This window comes from Phalangium opilio, unplaced genomic scaffold (genome assembly GCF_054372755.1).
Source record: "Phalangium opilio isolate 3A_F unplaced genomic scaffold, DU_Popi_V2 ptg000009l_1, whole genome shotgun sequence".
NCBI lineage: Eukaryota > Metazoa > Arthropoda > Arachnida > Opiliones > Phalangiidae > Phalangium > Phalangium opilio.
In genome coordinates this window covers 5,193,980-5,214,775 of record NW_028324146.1, presented here as the reverse complement: position 1 = coordinate 5,214,775, position 20,796 = coordinate 5,193,980, and the positions used below count along the sequence as shown (strand labels likewise).

The 20,796-nt window shown below is 35.9% G+C and overlaps 1 protein-coding gene across 2 annotated transcripts in view; it reads left to right on the top strand.

Moving 5' to 3' along the window:
* Positions 1-20,796, top strand: part of LOC149713512 (uncharacterized) — a 158,913-nt gene that overhangs the window by 110,215 nt on the left and 27,902 nt on the right. The window contains exons 2-4 of one of the 2 annotated variants that reach the window (XM_089848892.1): positions 13,716-14,185; positions 17,165-17,399; positions 17,460-18,523. In XM_089848892.1, the coding sequence (XP_089705018.1) occupies positions 13,716-14,185; positions 17,165-17,399; positions 17,460-18,523 (1,769 nt within the window). Of the gene's footprint in view, positions 1-13,715; positions 14,186-17,164; positions 18,524-20,796 lie in introns of both variants that reach the window. The other variant, XM_089848884.1, reaches the window with a different exon arrangement.

The window sequence follows — 20,796 nt, the reverse complement described above, 5'->3', positions numbered from 1 at the left end:
TGCACACCCCTATTAAGAACGTTTAACGAAGGCTTGTTCCGTAGCTAAGGCTCAGCATGCGCTGAAATGAAATGTTATATTTACATATTTTTCCCTTTTTTTTGCCTTTAATAATCCATGAGGTGTTTATTTAAAGGATAAAATAGATTAAAAGTAAAGTAAGAGTAATTAAAATCGTTGTTTAGATTTACATGGAATCTAAGCTGGCAGTCGGAATTGTTGCTTAATTCTCTTATGGCATGTTTTATCTTTATTTCGAGCGTAATTAGAGTCCAAAATAAATATTTTTTTAGAAATATTGTAGAGATAATTAGGTTAAACGCGTTTCTGGTACTCAAAAAACTCTCAATGAATATACATCATTAAATTTAACAACAACGTATGGATCTACTGCTTGGCCATTAAAGCCTCCAAAACCCACTTAGTACCCTATACAATTGCACAAGGTTTAAACTTTCCGCCGTTTACGGATGTTTAAAAGTCTGACTTTATAAGCAATTTCACACTGCATGCGAGAATTTCCCTCGCTGTAAGGGGTGTAATTCACCATATAAGAACTGCACTCCCAGTATTGGGATGTGGTTCTGCATGTGAGAGCTATCCTCGTTTCTAGGGACCAAATTAATTTACCCCATAACCTTCTCTATAAGTTCCCCAAGAAAATTCCATAGATGTTTCCAAAGACATTTCCAAGTAAATTCCCAAGACATTTCTCAAGTAAATTCCGAAGATATTTCTCAAGAAAATTCCAAAGATATTTCCCAAGGAAATTCCTAAGACATTTCCCAAAGAAATTCCAAAGACATTTCCCAAGGAAATTCCAAAGACATTTCCCAAGGAAATTGCAAAGAGGTTTCCCAAGAAAATTCCAAAGATATTTCCCATGAAAATTGCAAAGATATTTCCCAAGAAAATTCCAAAGATATTTCTCAAGAAAATTCCAAAGATATTTCCCAAGAAAATTCCAAAGATATTTCCCATGAAAATTCCAAAGATATTTCCCAAGAAAATTCCAAAAATATTTCCCAAGAAAATTCCAAAGATATTTCCAAAGTAATTTCCAAAGAAAAAGAGGCCAATATTCCCCAATTTCCAAAAGAACGCCTTAAGGATTTCCAAAGCAATTTCCCAAGGAATTTTCTTAAGAGTTCTTAAGAAGATTTTTGTAAGGGGAGTTTTCCTCCGCTATATTAACCTTTTTCTCCTTTGAATCATAAGTCGCTGAGGTTAACGGTAATTGTTAGTATAAGCGCTGTCAGTAAGCTGTGGTGTTTTGGCCATAACCCCTACCAATCTATGCATTGTACAGGGGCCTACCTGACCAAAATATAAATAATTTGGAAACTATGCAGTATAAAAGATTTAAATCGAGGCCTATAGGCTAGAACAATTTCGCATTAAACTGTAATAATATAAAACTAAACCATAATAACTTTTACATCCTGGAGATGTGAAATTACCGTAATTTTTAGAAATGGTAAATTACGGAAAAATTACCGGTAAAATACCGATTAAAATTTTGAAATAACAAAAATTACCGTAGTTTATGGTATTTTATGTTTTCACTGCGGTAGTTACCGGTAAATTATCATTTTAAAATTACTGTAAGATATAAATCGGTAATTTACGCGGTATTTGCCCGTAATTTACGAACGATAAATTACCGACTCACCTCTCTAATCTTTTATACGTACTCGCAATTTTGTATAACTTTTCAATATAACTGCAACCAATGATTTCACCTAAAAATGTGCGTGTATTTTACCACAATATGTGTAGAGATAACTGGAAAATCTACTTTAAATTTTAGTATTAACCAAGTATAATTGATATTCGAAGAAATAGCTAATTATTTTTAATTAACTCGCTTTTTTTCATTTATTGACGCTTATTATTTAATTAGTGTAACCAAGGTGTAACTGAAAAACTTTTAACAAATTGATATTAAAAAATATCCTTCACCAATAATTTCCTCAAAAAACGAACCTTTCTTATATAATATTCTTAACCTATTCTTATTTTTCTTTATTCTCAAAATAAAATTCAACAAAGCCCATGATGACTAAACGCAAACTTCCAAATTTATTCGAAAATTCTAAAATTAAATTTAATTATATCTGGTCCATCGCTGACGTACAAAAGAACCTCAAGAACGGAATGAATGGCAAACATTTCTACGTTTTATTAAATCCATCGGACAAAAGTTTCGACCTTTTGTTAAAAGTTTTAAGAACTTTGGAAACTTCGAAAGGTTTAGGAACAGTACAAAACGACCTAGGCCTAACCCAAATACAATGTCCTTATGCAAATACACACAGAGACTGTTTGAATAGATATCTTTATCGACTATACTGGGTCCAAGTAAAACGGAAGAACTTTATATGCAAATAACATTCTTGAAAAATCTTCATTACGATCACCTGTTCCTTCGATTTCTCCCCTTTTTTGGGGCATAATCTTTATTGTTCCCAAAACCACTCGGAATTTACTCTGTCTAATATTTTGCTACCACCAAGGGTAACGAACATTTCTTATTTGTTACCAAAAATATTTGAAGTATATACTTAAGGAACAAACACATTGGAATTAACTGCGGTCTCATTTAATTAAAGAGATGTGTATTTAAGAAATGATCCAATACCGAATTAAAGGGTAATATTGAACCAATTTTTAGCCGCATACGATGGGCTATTTGTTTGACCAGGTGTGTAGAAGATGTGGCAGATGATGATTCGTTCGTTATTTTTAAATAGTACTTCTCATAACCACCTCTAGGTGGCGGTATCTTCTAGCTGCACTAACAATAATTATTCTTCATAATATTTTAATTCACGTTGCCTTGTAGGCTAGCCAAAGAAAAATATTCCCCTCTCGCCGGTATACTAGGGGATACTTCACTAAGAGTAAATTTATTTAAGTACTGATAGCGAGAGTGTGTAAAGTTTGGTCCAGTCCATCTTGTTTTAACCTTTAGGTGAGGATTTTTAATTTTAGTTTATCTCTTTATATAATAGATCGTGCTTTAAATATTATTGAAATCAGTTTAAAATTTATATTTAGATTTAGTATACTTATACTCCCTCATTAGCTAAGGCATATGTTAACTACGTTACATCACGTCTATATGTAAGCTTGGGGAGTTAAAGTTAATTTAGTTTCTGCTATTCATTAAATACGTGCCCACTCATGACCCCAAATATGAGAAAAATATTGAGAGAGAGAGATATATATATATATATGCAATATTCAAATTTTGTAATCTGGTTTGCCGTTGAGAATAAAAAATATTTAATTCAAAGAATTAATATAGAAATAGCTGCAAAGGAAGCCAACTTTAGGCCTATATTCTTGCGTTGTAAAATAATTTTCAGATTATGCGTTTGCGAACCTTTAATGATGATGTCAGTTTCCTTACGACGTCTCTTTTAATTACAATTAATATTTTGAGTGACATTTTTCTTTCTATTTTTCAAAGTAGAATAGTCGTTTGGCTAGTAGGTGCAAGTGTTAATGGTCCATTCTCTTTGAAAAGAAAAAAGGAGCAAACTCCGTATGTCCTCCAACTTCCGCTTTTTCTCAGGAGAAACTTTCACTGAGAATTTTTAGACGACACAATAGCGAAAAGAAAACGAAGGCATACGCTTAGATTTGCTAGATTTCTTTACCTTCTCTACCCCGACTGCTAAAAGCAAATGTTCAACGTTTCAAAGTAAGCCCTTTTAAGATGGAAAATAGGCGGTTGCACCAAGCACCCACCTTTCAGGTTTCAGTCGACCTTTCCTATATATATATATATCTTCAGCCAAAATAGATGCAAAAATGGAAGCTGGCTGCGTGGCTAGGATAAAAATTTCCAATTCAAATGACGGCGATATATATACGGCTTAAGCCGCTTTTTCCACTTTCTGTCTCCTCTCCTTTTCACTCTCTTTATTCCATACCTTTCCATCTCAAAGATAAATAAAACAAAAGTTTAACTCGCATAAACCAAAAACGGAAGCGGCAAAGGATGAGGAATTTTCACGAAAAACAAATGGTGATGTTGGAAACGGAAAGAAGATACGCGAAACAAAAGTGAGGCTTCAGGTTGAGAATGTGAATAATAAAAAGAACTCTCTTCTTTAGATAATAACATCTGAATCAAACAGTAAACTAATTAGCTTAAAAATGCGTAGAAATATATGATTAACTACATCACAAAGAATGTTCTGTTTTATATAAAAAAGGTTGCCAAGCAAGAAACCGCGATTACCAATTTGTGACGTAAATCAAGACAACCATTAGTTAGTAAGTTAGAGCTGGAATATCTAATAGGAATTAGTGTGTATAGTCATTTTCTCAGCGTATCTAGGCTGAGTTTGGGGAAATAGCTGGACTAATCATAATGCATGACGAATTTTACTTTGTGAAACGTGTAACGAGATAGATTTCTTGTTGCACGCTGCACCTTGCTCGCGTGCCTGACCTCGTGTTGCTACTAACCAATGAAATCGCAGTTAGAAAGACGTCCGAATTATGAGCCATGACGGAGAACTCAAGCCCGGCCCACAAAGACCGCATAGAAATTAACTTGGAAGATATGAGGGCGCAAGGTTTCCTATTAGCTGTATTAGCTATTGGTCATTTAGTACCATCTGACGGATTTGTCCAATAAGGTTTATCCCCAGTGCTTTCGCGGAGAAACCTAACGAGTAGTGTCCATTACTCGACTGTCTCGACACTATGGCAACTTAATTGCAGATAAAAACATGCTTCCAATTGTTACATTCATTATTTTATACGCTCTGTCGCTTAAAAAAGAAAAATTATAGCCCAATTCTACAGCGAGATATGTCTTGTACATATTACATAACCAAAGTACCGCGAAATAACCGAAAAACACTCGAGAAGATATCAAGACTACTGTACGAAAAGGTTTCTCACTTCATTCTTAAAATTTAACGATTTTTGAAGAAAAGCTTAGTATAAAAGTATTTTCTTGCCATCTTAAGTCGATTGGAATGGGTGAAGAGGATGATAGGTGGGATTAGAGAGTTCTGACAAGATAACGGACCCCTTTTCTTTGATAGGAAGGATCGAGAAAATTCCAAAGGATCCAACAGGTGTCAAGATAGCCTGTCTTTAGTTTTTCAAGGATATTTTCGAGAAACCAATATAGGTCTAGACTTTGACGTAGATTCCCTTCCCCCCTACCAAAAAAACTTGAAACAGCAGAGTTTTAGACAATCGCGATTTAAACTTTAATTAACAGTCAATCAAACGTGACCCCTCTCAGGAAAAAAAATGTAATTAATAGGTAAGCAAAGGGTTAACCATTGAAATAGAACCAAGCAGTGAATCTTTCCCTTGGGGTAAATAAAAGTTCATCATAGACAGTTAAAAAATAAAACATGCTAGATTTAAAACAGCTGATTAAAATAATAAATGATTTATCTACCGTGCGGGTTCTGGTTAAACGTCACTAATCACGTGACGTAGATTATAATAAACCGATTGGTTAATATGAAGAGACGTTGCGAGACGAGAAGGGAACATTTGAACTCGATAATCTTTAAATTCTTGGCACTAATTGTCGCTTGATCACAACCTGACCTAGAAAATTAGGAAGAAGACAACATTTTGCTCGCTAACCTTCTCTTATTTACAAAACCAGAAGTGAGATGAGACTAGAAGTGAAGGGCTCTAGCATTGATAGTAGATCCTGGCACTAGTGAACAAATTTGAGGATTTTATGCCGCTTCCCACGCTCCTACACTACTGAGAAAAAAATTGGTCGAGTTCCAAAAACATTTCCTACCCCCTCCCCCTTCCCCTCAACCTAAAGCCGCAGAACACGGACGCAGGTGCTTGAATCTAGTTCGGTCGTCTACCACCGCGAGCGTCTCACGTTTTGGAGGGGAAATTCTGAAACTACCACCACCACCAGAGGGCCAACCGTTGGTGTGTTATCAAGAATATTCACTTTCGCCAAGTGAAGAGTTTGGTTAGCTCAGTACTTCTATAGTAAGGCTAGAAAAGGGCCATGGGAGTCAACAAGGAGCACCTATAGTGTTATTCCCTGGAGTCACAAATAAAGACTTAACTTAATGCATTTACGGTATTAAATACTCAGACTAATTCATGAGTACCGATACTCCTTGAGTTGTTAATTTCAGGAGTATTTCGTATTCTTTCTCATTCAAGAATAGATGGATAGCCGAGAAAAGCACGGTTGAGCTAGCTAAATCCCATAATCGATAGCCTAAAGCCTCTAGAGACTTAACCCTATTAGAATTAAGAATGACCTTTCCAAACCGCGGGAAACCCGTAAACATTGCTTGGTGAGAACTTCAAGAGCAGGGTAGTAACTAACTAGTCTTTCAGTAAGAACTTGGAGGAGTATCCCGCAAGAAAGAAACTTCAGCAATTTGAGATCTTCCTTTCGTTTCTACTAGTAACAGTATACTTCTGTGTAGTTTTCTGCATACTTGTAGCATAGAAGTCGTAAGTTAATTCTGGGCAGAATTTTCCTCGTTTAATACCAAGTTTTTGCGAAATATCTTTGGAGAAGCTCGAACTTGTAAATATGCGAGGAATTCATAGCTGATTATCGAAAATAGACTGTATTCAATATGAGTTAACTAATACCAGAAGTATATAATACTTCTCTTCTAGAGAAATTTACCACAAAGCGAGGTAATTGTAACATGATTCTTCCCAACATCAAAACATTTGTAGCAAGGTTACTAAACCGAATCACATACACGATAAAAAGGTTCCCTCATCATTACTCCAGTAGCGTTTAAGTATTTGCCAAGGCGCTTGTGAATTTTTGTCCTACGTCAAGTCAAGGTTTATAGGTTGATTACTGAGTATTTAGTACCAAACAGTTATAGAATTCACCCCACAGTGCAGAGCGATGCCCATCTGAAGTTTGATGAGTAGGAGAGCAAACAAAAAGGGTGAGCCTGGGAAGAATCACGTTACATATAACTAAAGTATTAGGAGGATACAGAGTGTCATCCTTCTTCTATAATCCCCTTCTGCTAACACTAAGAAAAACGGACAATGATTAGCTTAATCTTATCTGTTTTTATCGAAAATTTAATTAATTTAAGTCATAGAAAGATTTTTATTTCTTTTGATTTACGCGTATTCTAAGAAACTGATTTTAATCCATTTCTGATACTCTGTTACAAATATTGCTCTAAATTTCGTAGTATTGCGTCTACTGTTACAACTGCTTGCGTCTACTGTTACAACTGCTTGCGTCTACTGTTACAACTGGTTGCGTCTACTGTTACAACTGGTTGCGTCTACTGTTACAACTGCTTGCGTCTACTGTTACAACTGCTTGCGTCTACTGTTACAACTGTTTGCATCACTCTTACATAACAATGCCAGTTAAATCCTTTTAACACTACGAAAGTCGAGATGAAAGCAAAATATACTGATCTAAAAAATAAAGTGAATGCGACTAAAGACCGGAAGAAAGAAAGCGAGGCTGGTGAAAGTGCGTGTACTTTACGGACGGATTACCCATTTAGCCTTCGGCTGACATTCGCTCTTGTTTATCGAACAGTAAGTCTATGGTTGGTGTTGGCTTGAAGAAAAGAGAGCCCTGAAAGAGAAGCCGGTAGGAGATTGGGGCTTTGGGGTAGAGCCTGCAGGATGGGAAACAAACAGCGGGGTTTTAACGATAACAGCAATAACGAAGAGGGGCGCTTTTCTTTTAATGGACTGGCCGTTTAACAGAGATTAATAATAGGGCTTAAATGAGAGAGGGGTGACGTTTCAGTCTGCCCAAGTCCGCGGGGAAAATTGCAAATGTTCTTCTATAACTCCGCAGATGGAAGTTGAGTAGTAGACAATGCAATAATTGATTTCCAATGAGCGTCTGAAGTTGCAAAGAAAGAGTATAATATTTTTAATACTCTGTAGAGGTGTGAAGCAACCAATTTTAGAAACATATTATTAAATATTCTATCTGTTACCAGCTACTTCGTTTGCGTTGAATAAGTTGTATTTTTTAATTAATTATAGCAAAACTTGAATCGCAAAAGAAAAACAAAACAAACGGAACGGCAGTCAAACTGCTAATTATAATAAACAATAGTTGAAATTATTACACTGAAACGACACAGAATTATTAAAGAAGCATAAATTAATAAGTTACGTAATTGTAACTCTGTAAGTCAAACAACAAAATCAGAATAGCAAAGCAAGGCAACACGAATAGAGCTTCAGTCAAAATCACTGCTATATAATCACACGGAAACGTACTACAACAACTACAGAGATAAAAAAATACGCAATATGTTAACGTAAACAAATCAGTTAAGTTTGTTCGACATAATAGCGCAAAAACATGAAAAATTCAAAGAAAACTGAAATGATAATGTAAAACTGTCATTTAGGAATATTAAACGTTTGAAAAAACCCACGGAAACGTATGCTAAATGTTAGAAGTACGAAGAAAAAGTATCATATTTCTTAAAAGTAGGAATAGGAATTTTTGACGTAAAAGCGCAAAAACTTCGAAAACAACAGACGGAAAGAACTATCGGGGTAAAATCCATCCAAATGAATTCAGCCGTTAATGCGGTATTGATTAACAAACATCCAAACACAGTAATTTTCACATTTATAATATTAGCAAGATTATTATGAATCGATTGTTCAAGAAATAGGGTAAAAGGTTTTTTTTGGGTTTAGAATTTTATTGCTTCTATATTTCTGGTGGTATAATGTTTTTAAGACTTTTGCACCTTTCATACGCTTTGTCTATCGTACAGGATATATAGCTGTACCCTTGCACGAGTATTAATGTTTAAAATAATGTAATAATACAAGTAACAACGTCAGATGTATTCTTAGGAAAATAGTTTTATCTTTGCTTAGTTCTCGTTTTCTCACGAAACTTTCTTGCAAGCTGAACATTTTATACGGTTTATAAAAGCTGGCAGCTGGAAAGTTTCTCTTTTAGAAGCGAAGACGGGATAGGGTAATTTATATAATAAACCTGCATATGTAGGTAGTCAAAACGTTAATCCAGGATATAATATTACCCAGGAGTGGAAACGTTTACGCGAAAGCCTCTACCATGCGAAGCTCTGTGATTTGTACATTTAAGGAGCTCGTTGACCTAACGTACTTGTTCGTTGTTTCTTTAGGCGCAAACTGGTGCATTGCGCTATTTAAGTTCGCAACACACAGAATTCGCAGTTATAAAGATAATGCAATGAAAAGTGAAATATTGTGCAGTCTTACTAGTACTACATGCCTAAATAGGAAGATGAACTGAAACCCGCGTGTAGTCAATTCTCGCGTCGCTCTCGAACTAGCTCTCAGTGAGTCTCTATCATTACGAAGTGTAGTGTCATACTTATGTAACATACCTTATAAACTTGTGCTATTACCTATAAGAGAAGAACTGAGATGAGGAGCAATAGTTTTACGACGCTTTTTCTTCACTTCTGAATTCAAACTCTTAGAATAGCTTCATTATTATTGCCATCCTCACGTGATTTAAGATAAACCAGGGATAGATTTAATTTAAGAAGTAGGAATGGAGAACGGTTAGTATTTACTTCAGTCCGACTCATAGCCCAGTATAGAGCCCTCCCTCCAACACGTAACGAAAAGTTTAAATTATCTTATTGGCTCACTTAAACTACATTTTGATGACGTTGCTGACGGGGACGGCGAAAAATAATTAATTCCTTTTTACCTCTGTCGCTATGACCTCGCCTCTTCTTTCATACCCCTCCGTCCCGGGTAAGGGAGTCCGAGACTTTGACGCGCACCCAGATTACTCTGTTCTCCATTCCTACTTCTAAAATTAAATCTATCCCTGGGTAAACAGCGTCAAGTACGGTTGTTTCCCTGGGAATTCACAACTATGGCAGATAGTAAGCTGGACCAAGAAATAGAAACGTTTAATTCATCTCTGTTGTGAGACTAAACCCATAAGCATACATGTTTCAATGATCTCTGTGCACCCATCAGTAAAATTTCACTAAAGGATGTTTAACGAACCTTCCGTTATAAGGTTTGTTGAGCTAATTATCGTTTTAGTTTCTTTCATTGATTTATTTTCTTACATCTGTTCAAGTTATTTAACTCAGATACACGTAATAAAGATCTTGAATAGGCAAGAACGATAAGGAGATCAAACACTTAACACCAATAAGAAAGAATATTTTCTCGAGCGGAAAAGTGTTAGCTTGAAGCGGCACCTGGAAGGAAAATGGTTTCATTCGCAATATCGATCCACGACTCGATAACCTCTCTCTCACTCACTCTTTATGCCCAAAATTCAATTGTGTTTTACGTTGTCTCAAAATTGGCCTTGTTATGTATCAAAACCCTCAAGCCTGAAGGACCAAATTTCTGTTCAAAAAATGGTTTTTATTTTTTATTCTCTGATTCTTACAAGGACGTTTTAAAACGAGAAAAGATTCTCAAACTAGAGCTTACAAGTTTTAAATGAGAATAAACTGCTTTCTAGTAGAAACATTTTAAGAGAGCCAATAGTTCAGGAAGGAAATTACATCTAAGACTGGGGTCCCTTAAATGTTTCTTAATTCTAATTAAGTTCTTTAACCTTTTTGTCGGAATTTGTTTGAAATTAGCTTAGTTTCCACATGATAAATACCAGAAGTAAATTAGTTTGCAAAAGTGTTTACTCTTCCACATAATAACTCATTACATTCAATATATAGGTTATCTAATATCTAATATCAGGGCACCTGTATCAAGCAAGAAACGAAAGCAAATAGGGGCGGGACTAATTTCACTGTTTTTTTCCAATTATACAGGGTTTTCCAAAAAAGGTGGTAAAAACCACTTTAGTTCTGTCCAACCACCCTTTTTAAAATACCCTATAGAATCATTAAAACTCAATTTAATTATTCACGATTGAAAATATCAGTCTTATTAAGAAGAAAAAAATTGAATATTTTGGTATTCGCCTGAACAATAATTCACCCGTGAAAGTTTCATAAAACATCTTGGAGTTTAAACTTTCCTCAAACATTCATCGCCAATATTGAGGGAAATCGAAGGTAATCTTCCTAACTTAGTCAAGAATAAATTAATAGATTGGCAACGTTAATTTACTGACTACCTATTAAGTCCTTCCCTATACAGCGGTGTTTATAGTGAGTGGTTCCATAATCCGAAGCTTTATTTGCTTCTGAATTTAGACATTTAGTTAATCAAACCCTCAATACTCTCTCCGTTCAGTAATTGTCAGAAACATCTTGAAGTCTCAACAATAGCTTTGTTGGATATGAATGTAAAATTGTAATTTAGATGTAAATTCACTTCGAGGTGCAACTATAATAAATGAAGCTCTAGGGATCGATTGGTAAATTGCGCGCTCTAGATACGGAAATAGAAGATTCGATTACCGAGAACAAATTCACGAATCATATAATCCTTTTAGTATCCCACTTAAAAGGAAAACTATACTACACTCTTTCCTTTCTGTGATCAGCGAGCACGTATGAGAAGGAGTCTCGGAGATATCAAATTCTTGGTTAGCACCTCCCCCTGTGGCTTTGTATAAGAGTTCCGTACATGCGAAATCGGTGCAACAGAGAGGATAAAAATCAGAGATTTTTATTTACAGCCGAGGCTACAGTTAACCACGCTGATCCCTGGTGTTAAAGCCTCTAACCGTCTTTTCGTATTTACCCTTTTTGAATTATATTCTTAACGGATCACGTGACGACTGACTTCTCAGCTGTGCGCCGAGGTAGGTGAGCGTGAGAGAGATATCGGGCTGCGCCGTTATAGTTACCGTCCCTCTTCAAGTCTCCTCCTTATACGTGCTCACTGCTGTGATAAGCTTAGCATCGCTCTCAGAAATTCTTCTCTCCTCTTACATCTATTGATAATCAATGGAGTAAAACTCTTTTTCCATTAAAAAAAATCTATTGAAGAAACAACTGTTCTTTACAAAATAAGATAATCCTAGTACCCGATACGTGCCTCGATAAAATACTTACGAAAGGCTGGTATAAAATATATTTTTTTCCACCTTACACAATACTCGAAATTCCCAAACTATACATGTAAAGGAAAATGCAAAATTTACTATTTTGTTAAAATAACTTTAAGGCAGCAATTTTTAGTTAAACATCTAAAAGAAAAAAGATTAAAAGGCTTAAAAACTGAATTTATTTTAGTTATTTTTTATTAGTTGATGACTTAAAATTGGAGGTTATTTCTTTTTTAATCTAATTACCCTGAAAGTTCATGCTATTTTGCGGCACAGTTTTTACCATTTTTGAAGCTTAAAAATCGCAATGAAAAATATTTTAAACAGTTGTAAGCTTCTCACCTTCTTTGTAGAATATATTCAAAATATTCCTGAACATGTTTTTATTGAATTAAGTTCATGAAAAGGCGAATGAGCATGCAGTGAGGGTAGCGTTGATTATGTTATAGAAGATAAAAGGCTGACCTAAAATGGTAAAAGGCTTTGTTTGGCCCAATAGAGCCTTGACGAAACTAGGTACGAAGTTAGGGCGCTGGAGTAGTTGCCGGGAGTCTGATGTTTTTGCCCATCAACCTGCCAGGAAAGCGAAGCGGGCTTTCTGTAATTGGAAATGACCGTAATTGTATTTATAGCTGGGAGAGTAAGGCAGTTTCAGCCGACGAAAAGTGCGCGGATTAGGGCGCTATCTCCTCTGAATAGGGTTCGAAGCCCTTTTCGCCTTGAAGGAATGATGAAGGGTGCCACGCGAAGACTTGATGCCGTTATTTATTTCTTACATACGAAGGACGTACCGTACGTAGCACCTTCAAAAACTGTAATTTAATGAACGTTGATTAATTGACGTGATAGATAGATAGATTATTTATGAAGAGTTTAAGTTACTATAGTCAAATTTATCTAAAACAATAGCTAAGCTAACCGGCGTTGTTCGTGGTGGGACTGGAAACCTTGTTGAGTTTCCTGTCTACGTAGACACTAAAATTGCATAGGTCCACTCGTTTGATATGTATATAGATGATGTTGTTTTTCACAGCTTTTAAATTCAGTGAAACGGCGCTTAATTACTAGCAGTTATTCATAAAGCTTTAATGTTTTGGGTCTGGAATGGGACGTTCTTAACAGAAAAACACAAACTGAATATACCACTTCTAAAATCTTCTGATATAAATAATGCAGTTTCCAACAAACTACTTAATCAAATATACAGGATGTTTCTGATAAGTTTGCCGTAAATTAAGGGGAATGTTCTTTGTGTGATTTTGAGTCGAAAATGTATTCTTTGACATTTTTCCGTCCTTGCCACTGTTTTCGAGTTATGATTTGAGTGTTTTAGGGATTACCCCTAATTAAATTAGCATTATTTATGGTAGACTTACCACAAACATTCTGTACACTGGTTCCCTTTAAGCTCTCAAATATCGCTGCTCACGCAGAACTCTCATAAACTTTAAGCGATTTGTAAATAATGAAAAACACCTCCAAGTTTCTCCCGTTAAAATGTTTGTCACTACTTAACCACTCCAATAGTGTAATGATACGTATGTTGCATGTTCCTTAAAGGGTCAGCGATTTGAAACGCAAAAACTTAAGGAAAACTTTGTCAAAACATACCAAATATATTTTTATGTCCGTGAAATTATATAATTGCAATTCTTCGCACAAAACATTGATGGGTAATTAACTTAGCGTTTTAATTAAAAGAACTTCTTTATTTTATTTCTTTAAACAGAGACCATCATATCATCCGCAACTCCTCCAATAACCACTGCCATCCCAACTGAAAAGGCCTTGGAATTCACTGCAGCGATAAGTTCGCGGGTCACCGATACATCGACCATCGAAACGAGCACCGTTTCCGCTAAAGTGGCCTCAGAAACGACGAAAGAGACAATCTTGGAAAGTTATCCCACTACCAAAGATAGTAATATAAGTGGGGTCAACTCGGAAATCAACGCTAGTGCCTCGCCAACTATTCAAAGAACGACCGAAAAAAGTGTGTCGACCCAATCATCCGCCACCTCGACTGAATCTTCCTCTACGAGTAGGTCAGCGGCAACGAGACTCATTTTGAGCACTGAAGCGACTGGAGAAAGAACCGCAACCGTCGAGCCGGCAAACGCCACATTAGCCGAGGTTCAAATAGCGACGGAAACTAGTCCACCAAAATCTACTCTCGATTACGAAACCACTCCAATTACGGTAAATCTGAAGCTCAAATACAAACCACTCTATAATGAAAGAGACAAAATCATAAGTAAATAATAACCGCTGTAAGAATTCGCATTGAAAGAACTGCAACCAGCCTTAGGGTGATATTAATTCTTGTTGTAGCCCGTCGTATGACCAATATTTTTTTTACCCATGAATATTTTAACCTTAAATTTCCGAAGAGTGTGATTCCTACACTATTCACTCTAAGAAATTGGAGTGTGATTTAACACCTTTATAAGTACTTTATATGGGTCCAAATTTGACACCGTTACAGGTGTACATTTACTCCCCTGAAGGGATTTAATCACACTTACACTCAAAAAAATGGGGTGTGCTTTAACACCTTTAAAAGTAGTTTATATGGGTCCAAATTTGACACCGTTACAGGTGTTCATTTACACCCCTGAAAGGGTTTAATAACACTTATTTGAGCAATTGGTGGCAAAGATAAGTATAAAATTGTGCAACAGAGGTGCAGTTTAACACCTTTTTAACTCTTATATCGCACTGAAAGTGAATTTTTACTCTCATATTAGTGTTGTGCAACTCCTTAAAGGGTGCGGCATAGCACCTTTCAGAGTGTCGCTTCACACCTTTAAGAGTGTCGCGTAACACTTTTAAGAGTGGTAGATTATTTGGTAGGATAGTAGTAGATATTCTAGTACTTTTCCTAGACTTAAGAGCAACACCGATGACGTAAAAAACACTATAGTAGCTACATTTTGACCACTCATGAGGCATAACTCAAATATCGAGTATGGTTCTCCTGTTTAATTAAATTTTGACTATCCGCCATTCCGCAGTATTATTAGCAATCAATGCTATATTCATAGCAGGGTTCTTCCTTGAGAAAACTTCATCACCTATAGGGAGGAAAGTTCTCACATGCAGAACTATACCTCTTTAAGCGAGGGTTGTTGCGTATAAAGTCATTTTTACGGGTTTATAAACTTCTGAAAAAGGCAGAAAGTTTTCACTTCGTACAAATGCATAGGGTATTAAATTAGTTTTGGAGGCTATAATATTCAAGCAGTAGATATAGACGTTCTTGTTAAATTTAATAATCTCTTTTCACTAAGAGTTTTTCGAGCACCAGAAACGCGTTTAATCTAATTTGCACTACAGATTTTACAAAAAAAAAATCCATTTAGTACTCTAATTTTTCTCAAAATAATGATAAAACATGTCACAAAAGCAAGTGTCCCACTTTGGATTCTCAAGCTGGCCTATTGTGAGGCCAGTATCTAACCTAGTCTCGTTTTTTAAGAGTATCGCTTAACACCTGTAAGAGTGTCACCTAACACGTTTAGCATAGTTTTATGAAGGTACAACACCGCCAGATTACCAATTTCTTTGTTAATTTTATTTAAAGGATAAAACTGTTTTATTTCATGAATTTCATCTTTAAAAAAAGGTTTAACAAGTACGTTTTTCAATAATTTTTTACTGTTTGTATTGACATTAATGAAAAATAAATGAAAGACCTTATTTAAGAAACCAGCAGTAATATAATTTTTCATGTTTAATTTCGAACGGTGTTTTAATAGTGTTATTTTACACCGAATTTACACTTTAAATTGGCCTCTAAAAACTCAAGGTAATAAAACACTCTTTTGGGTGTTTTTACGGTGTTTACACCGTTTTAACACCTTTCTAACACTTCCATTTCTTAGAGTGTTCTTAATTAGTTTTACTTTTAAATTTTAGCAGTGGCTTGAATTTTAGAAATTATCATTCAAAAGTCTCTGCTTAGTAAAAAAATCTAAAGATATTTCATAAGAAATAATACTATTAAATAATACTTTCTTAGTATTTAATAATAATGGGGATTTTCCCCTGAGAAACAGATTATAATCTAAGTTTCCTGGGACTTGAAGTATTGGCTAATTCTTTATGTAAATAACCGACAATTTTAAATTATTTATCTGTGTGAATAATAGTATCTAAAACGGCAGTGATTCTTTACATGGACCTACTTTTTCAAGAAGTCGAAGAAACAAGTGGTTACTTATTTACTGTGTAATATTTACTTGTGCTAAAACGTCAGAGCAGGAAAAATCCCACTAGCGGAATTAGGAAAGAAGAGACACGCTTAGTAACGTAACCATTAGCTATGGCCAAAGTTGTAACGACAAACCTGGCACGAAACCCGAAATCACGAAGTGAAATAACAAGAAACATCATGAAACGTCTGATTAGAAAACTCATTATCAATAGCAGAATAAACTTTTAATTCCCAATCGTGTCTAATTAATAAATTAACTTTCATTGGGCCATTTTATAATACACAAGTATAGCAAAAGCACCCGGCGTTGCCCGTCAGCCCGTCGGACAGTTTTATTAGTTTTCGGGCCGCAATCTGAAAGATGACAGAAAATCGAAGTCCAAAAGTCATAAGGCCCGTCTTTAGGATATAGGGAACCATTGTACCAAATATTAAAGAAATCTGTTGAAATGCACGGACGTTATTCCATAAAGAATGTTTTTTACATTTCTGTATGCCATTTTTCAAGATGGCGGCCTATTGGAAAAAATCTTTCGTAATGCGTTACTACTACTTAAGAATAATGTCCCGGCAAAATTTCAGACTTCTAGGTTAAGCGGTTTGGGCCATGCGTTGATAATCAGTCAGTCAGTCTGGTCCGTCAGCCAGGACTTAGACTTATATAAATAGAAATTTTGGTTCCTTATTTGCCCATGAGATTAAAACACGTTGTAGGATAAAATTCTAAAACGAAACATCGACGTTTATACCTTACAGCTACTATAAATCGAATCCATATTATAATCAGGTTCACCTAAATTTCATTCTTCAGTATCTTCAAGAGAAAATAGTTTCTCTTGGTATCTTATGTAAACATATGCCGTAATTTTGACTATCATTTCCGCAATGAAATTAATTTCATACACAGAATACAATTCTTTTTTCAAAATATAATACTTCTCTTTGCGTTCTCTTTTATACAGGGAGCGATATCTAATGAAACGACACAAGAAATACAAGAAAATAAGACCTCGACGACAGAAGAAAACATAGTGGATCAAAGTGCACGGTCAAATTTGACGACAAATAGTTCTATCGAAGAAGAAAGTGAGTCAACGCTTAACTCGACCGTAGTGGAAAGCCTAATTTCGGAAAATGATGAAACGACCGTGAAAAAAGAAGAAAACCGAACGACGACGACGGTTATTTCGGAAGAAAGTAAAAGCCAAGTCTCTAATAGCTCGATAAAAGAGAAGTCTAACGTCCCTGATAAATTAGATTCGCGAGAAACCGAAAACGTCGACGAGACCAAAAACAACCAATCTCGAAATGGAAACGCTAGCGGCGACCTTACAACTTCTCCTTCGTCATCTACCGTCGCTACTCCTCGGAGCAATGACAAACCAAACGAGGTTCAAGTAAAGATAAACGTTTCTGAAAATGAGACCAGTTCCTCTGAAAATGTTACGATAAAAGACATAATAAATTCGACAACGGAAAATGGAGAAATAGACGATACCAACAGAATATCGGTTTCTACGAATGTACCAGGCGAAAATAACTTGACTGACAATGCCACGCAAATTATAATTACATCTAAGATCGTCACTGATGACATAATCCCTAACACAATCACAGAGATGACTACTGAAAAATCAACCACTAAAATTCCAGTAGCAGATATGCTAATGAATGACCAACCTAAAATAGTCATTTCAAAGGAAGTTACAGAAACTGTTGAAACGGCAACTAAATCAGCAGAATCTAAAGACGTTTCGGTTAAAAAATCGCCTACAGAAACGCATGAGCCTTCGAGTACATCTAACTCAAAAACAACGGGAGTTGATGAGGTAACTGTTAAGCCTAAAGGTACCACGTCAACTACACCAAAACCAAAGAAGAAAAAGAAGAAGTCGAAGAACCCAAAACCTATCGAAACAAGTACCGATGGAATTTTCGAGACTACTGACTTTGACACAACAGAAAATCCAACAACAATTAGGGAGACGCAAGAATTCGAGTCCAAGTTTATACCCAGGGACACTGACCAGACATTTACGACTGACGAAGGGGAAACAAGTTCAACCGAATCTATGCCCGATACGACCATCCCTTGGGATCACTACGGAATGCCCTTCGGTTACGGACCATGGATGGACGGGACCTTCGGGAACCCATTGTGGTCGGAGGAGGATCCATTTGTAGGGGGACCCGATAAGCATGGAAAAGAATTAATTATCAATGGAGAAATAAAGATCGTTCAAGGCGAGGAATGGAGTCCAGAGTTTGAAAGGAGCGAGACTCTTGGCTATGGAGTATTAGCGGCCAAAGTAAAGCAAGAGGTAAGCAATTCCTCCAAATATTTGCATTTTTTAGAAATATTTAATTCTTAACTTATAACTTAATTAATTTGAAACTAAAAATGACAATGGGATTTTTCATGGCATGCACCGCGATGATACTGAACTTTTGTCGTATCCAAAACATTTACGTTGACTTTGAACCAATTTTCGAAGTATCCAAAAGGCGCCTAAATATCTGAAATGAATTTTACTACCTGACATGTAGTTGTCCAAATTTTTCAGCCAGCCATAGAAGGGAAATTCAAATTTGATATTTTAGTCCTATTATTTGCAACTTTGAAAATCGGTTATAAATACACACAAATGTATGTACGTTCGAGAGTTCGGAGTTCGATATAAAATACTTTTAGTCGGAGTTCGATATAAAATACTTTTAGTCGGGCACCACAGACAGAATCTGTTCTATTTTTATCTGGTCGAGTTCGGGTTATAGCCTGGAATTCCACCAATAAGAACGCGTTTTCGAATATCTCACAGGTGACGTATGTTTCATACTCACTGCGATAATTTCACAAATGACAGTCCTTCCGCGAAGCTCCATATACTGGCATCGTGTATAGTCCTAACTCCTAGTTTAAACTTTGAAGGAAATTTTTTGAACCACCTATAGTGTCTTTTTACAATGCCACATTAGTATGCGAAAAAGTGGCTTGCAGATGATCAGTTTATCTCCTTAAATTTATCTTCCAACGATGACATAATTGTTTGATTCGGGTTCTTTAGATCAGAGGTTAGACCGATGATTAGATTACCATTTTCAAATGACTTCTGATAGAAAGCCTAAAATATTTACTGAAAACGCTAAATTATATTTTTATTTTAAAACAAGTTTTCTAATTTTTTTTTTAGAAGCAAGTGTAGGTTTTGTAACCCTTTTCTTTTAGTATATAAATATTCAACTATTGAAACTATGGTAATTTAATCAGCAAAGCTGAGCTGGCGGAACTGGACTGTAAATGCATATTTGTATTTGAGATTAATCGCGCAACTTCGGCCATGGGCCAAGAATAGTAAGAGGACTAGGCAGGGTCGCGAAAAGGCGTCCAACGGAAAAAACGGCCACTAGTAGCGCGATCTATCGGCTCAATTTATCGGAAACCGGAACTTCGTCACTCTTTGGGGTCAAATCACGTGGCTCAAAAATCCGGAAAATATTATTCCAAATTCCACGCATGCGTGAGTGTGACAAGGCCTAATAGCAGCTTGGATGAAGAATAGTAACTATTCTTCATCCAAGATAGCAGCTGAGCCTAAATTTAGCCAGCCAATCCGCCCATTGTTTGCATAGCAAAGGCTTGGTTTTTATGTACGGTTTATGAAAGTAGCGACTAAAACTATTACAGTTAGGTAAAGCGCAGAGCTTATTTTTAAGCATCTTGAAAAATTAAAATACTTAACTTTATCCTTTGCCGTACCGTTTAACTATTCTTGGCCTAAGGTTTGGGTTTCAACAAGATAAATTCGGAAAACCGCCATTTTTAAAGGGCAATACTCCGAAATACGGCCAACCGAGATCGCGCAAAGTTGGCCGTAGCCGGAAATGCTTGACCCCAATTCCGGTTTCCCCCCTATTTTAACCCCCGCTGATACGGGAACGCTGTTTTTTTAGAAAGACGAAATCGTTTGCACGTAGAAGCCTGGGACTGCCTAGTCCTCTTACTATTCTTGGCCCATGCTTCGGCTAAACTTTGGTATATAGGTTTATTATCAATATTTCAAACGTAATATAGTTTGACCTAATTATATACGGCGCTCATTCGTAATTTTCATAATTAATATTTACCCTGTGTATTGGAAATTTTCATATATCAATATCGGAAAGGTTATATGGCTCAGTTTAGAAAGTGATATTAGAATTGTGTCAAACTGTTTCCTCTAAATGTTTAGAATTTAAACTAATAAGATCACCGCTTTTTCATAAAATCAAAATGAAATTTGACTAGCATATTCATATTCAAAAAGACCTGGGAGTTGAGAAAGCTATGGTAACTTAGCTAAGCTATAGTGGCCTTGCCTGGGCCTTGTAATGATTAATGAATAGCAAACGGGAGGAGTTTCCTAGGTAGGGCCAACAACTATGAAAGTCGAAAGGCCAAAAATGACATCAAAGTACTATTTTTTTGGAAAGAAATGGAAAACGCATCATGTTTCCCTTTATTGGCTATAGGTGGTTCTACTAGTGTCTCCGACTCAGTCGTGAATCTGATTCTTAGAAAAAAATGAACGATGCAAAAATAAACCGTTTAAAATAG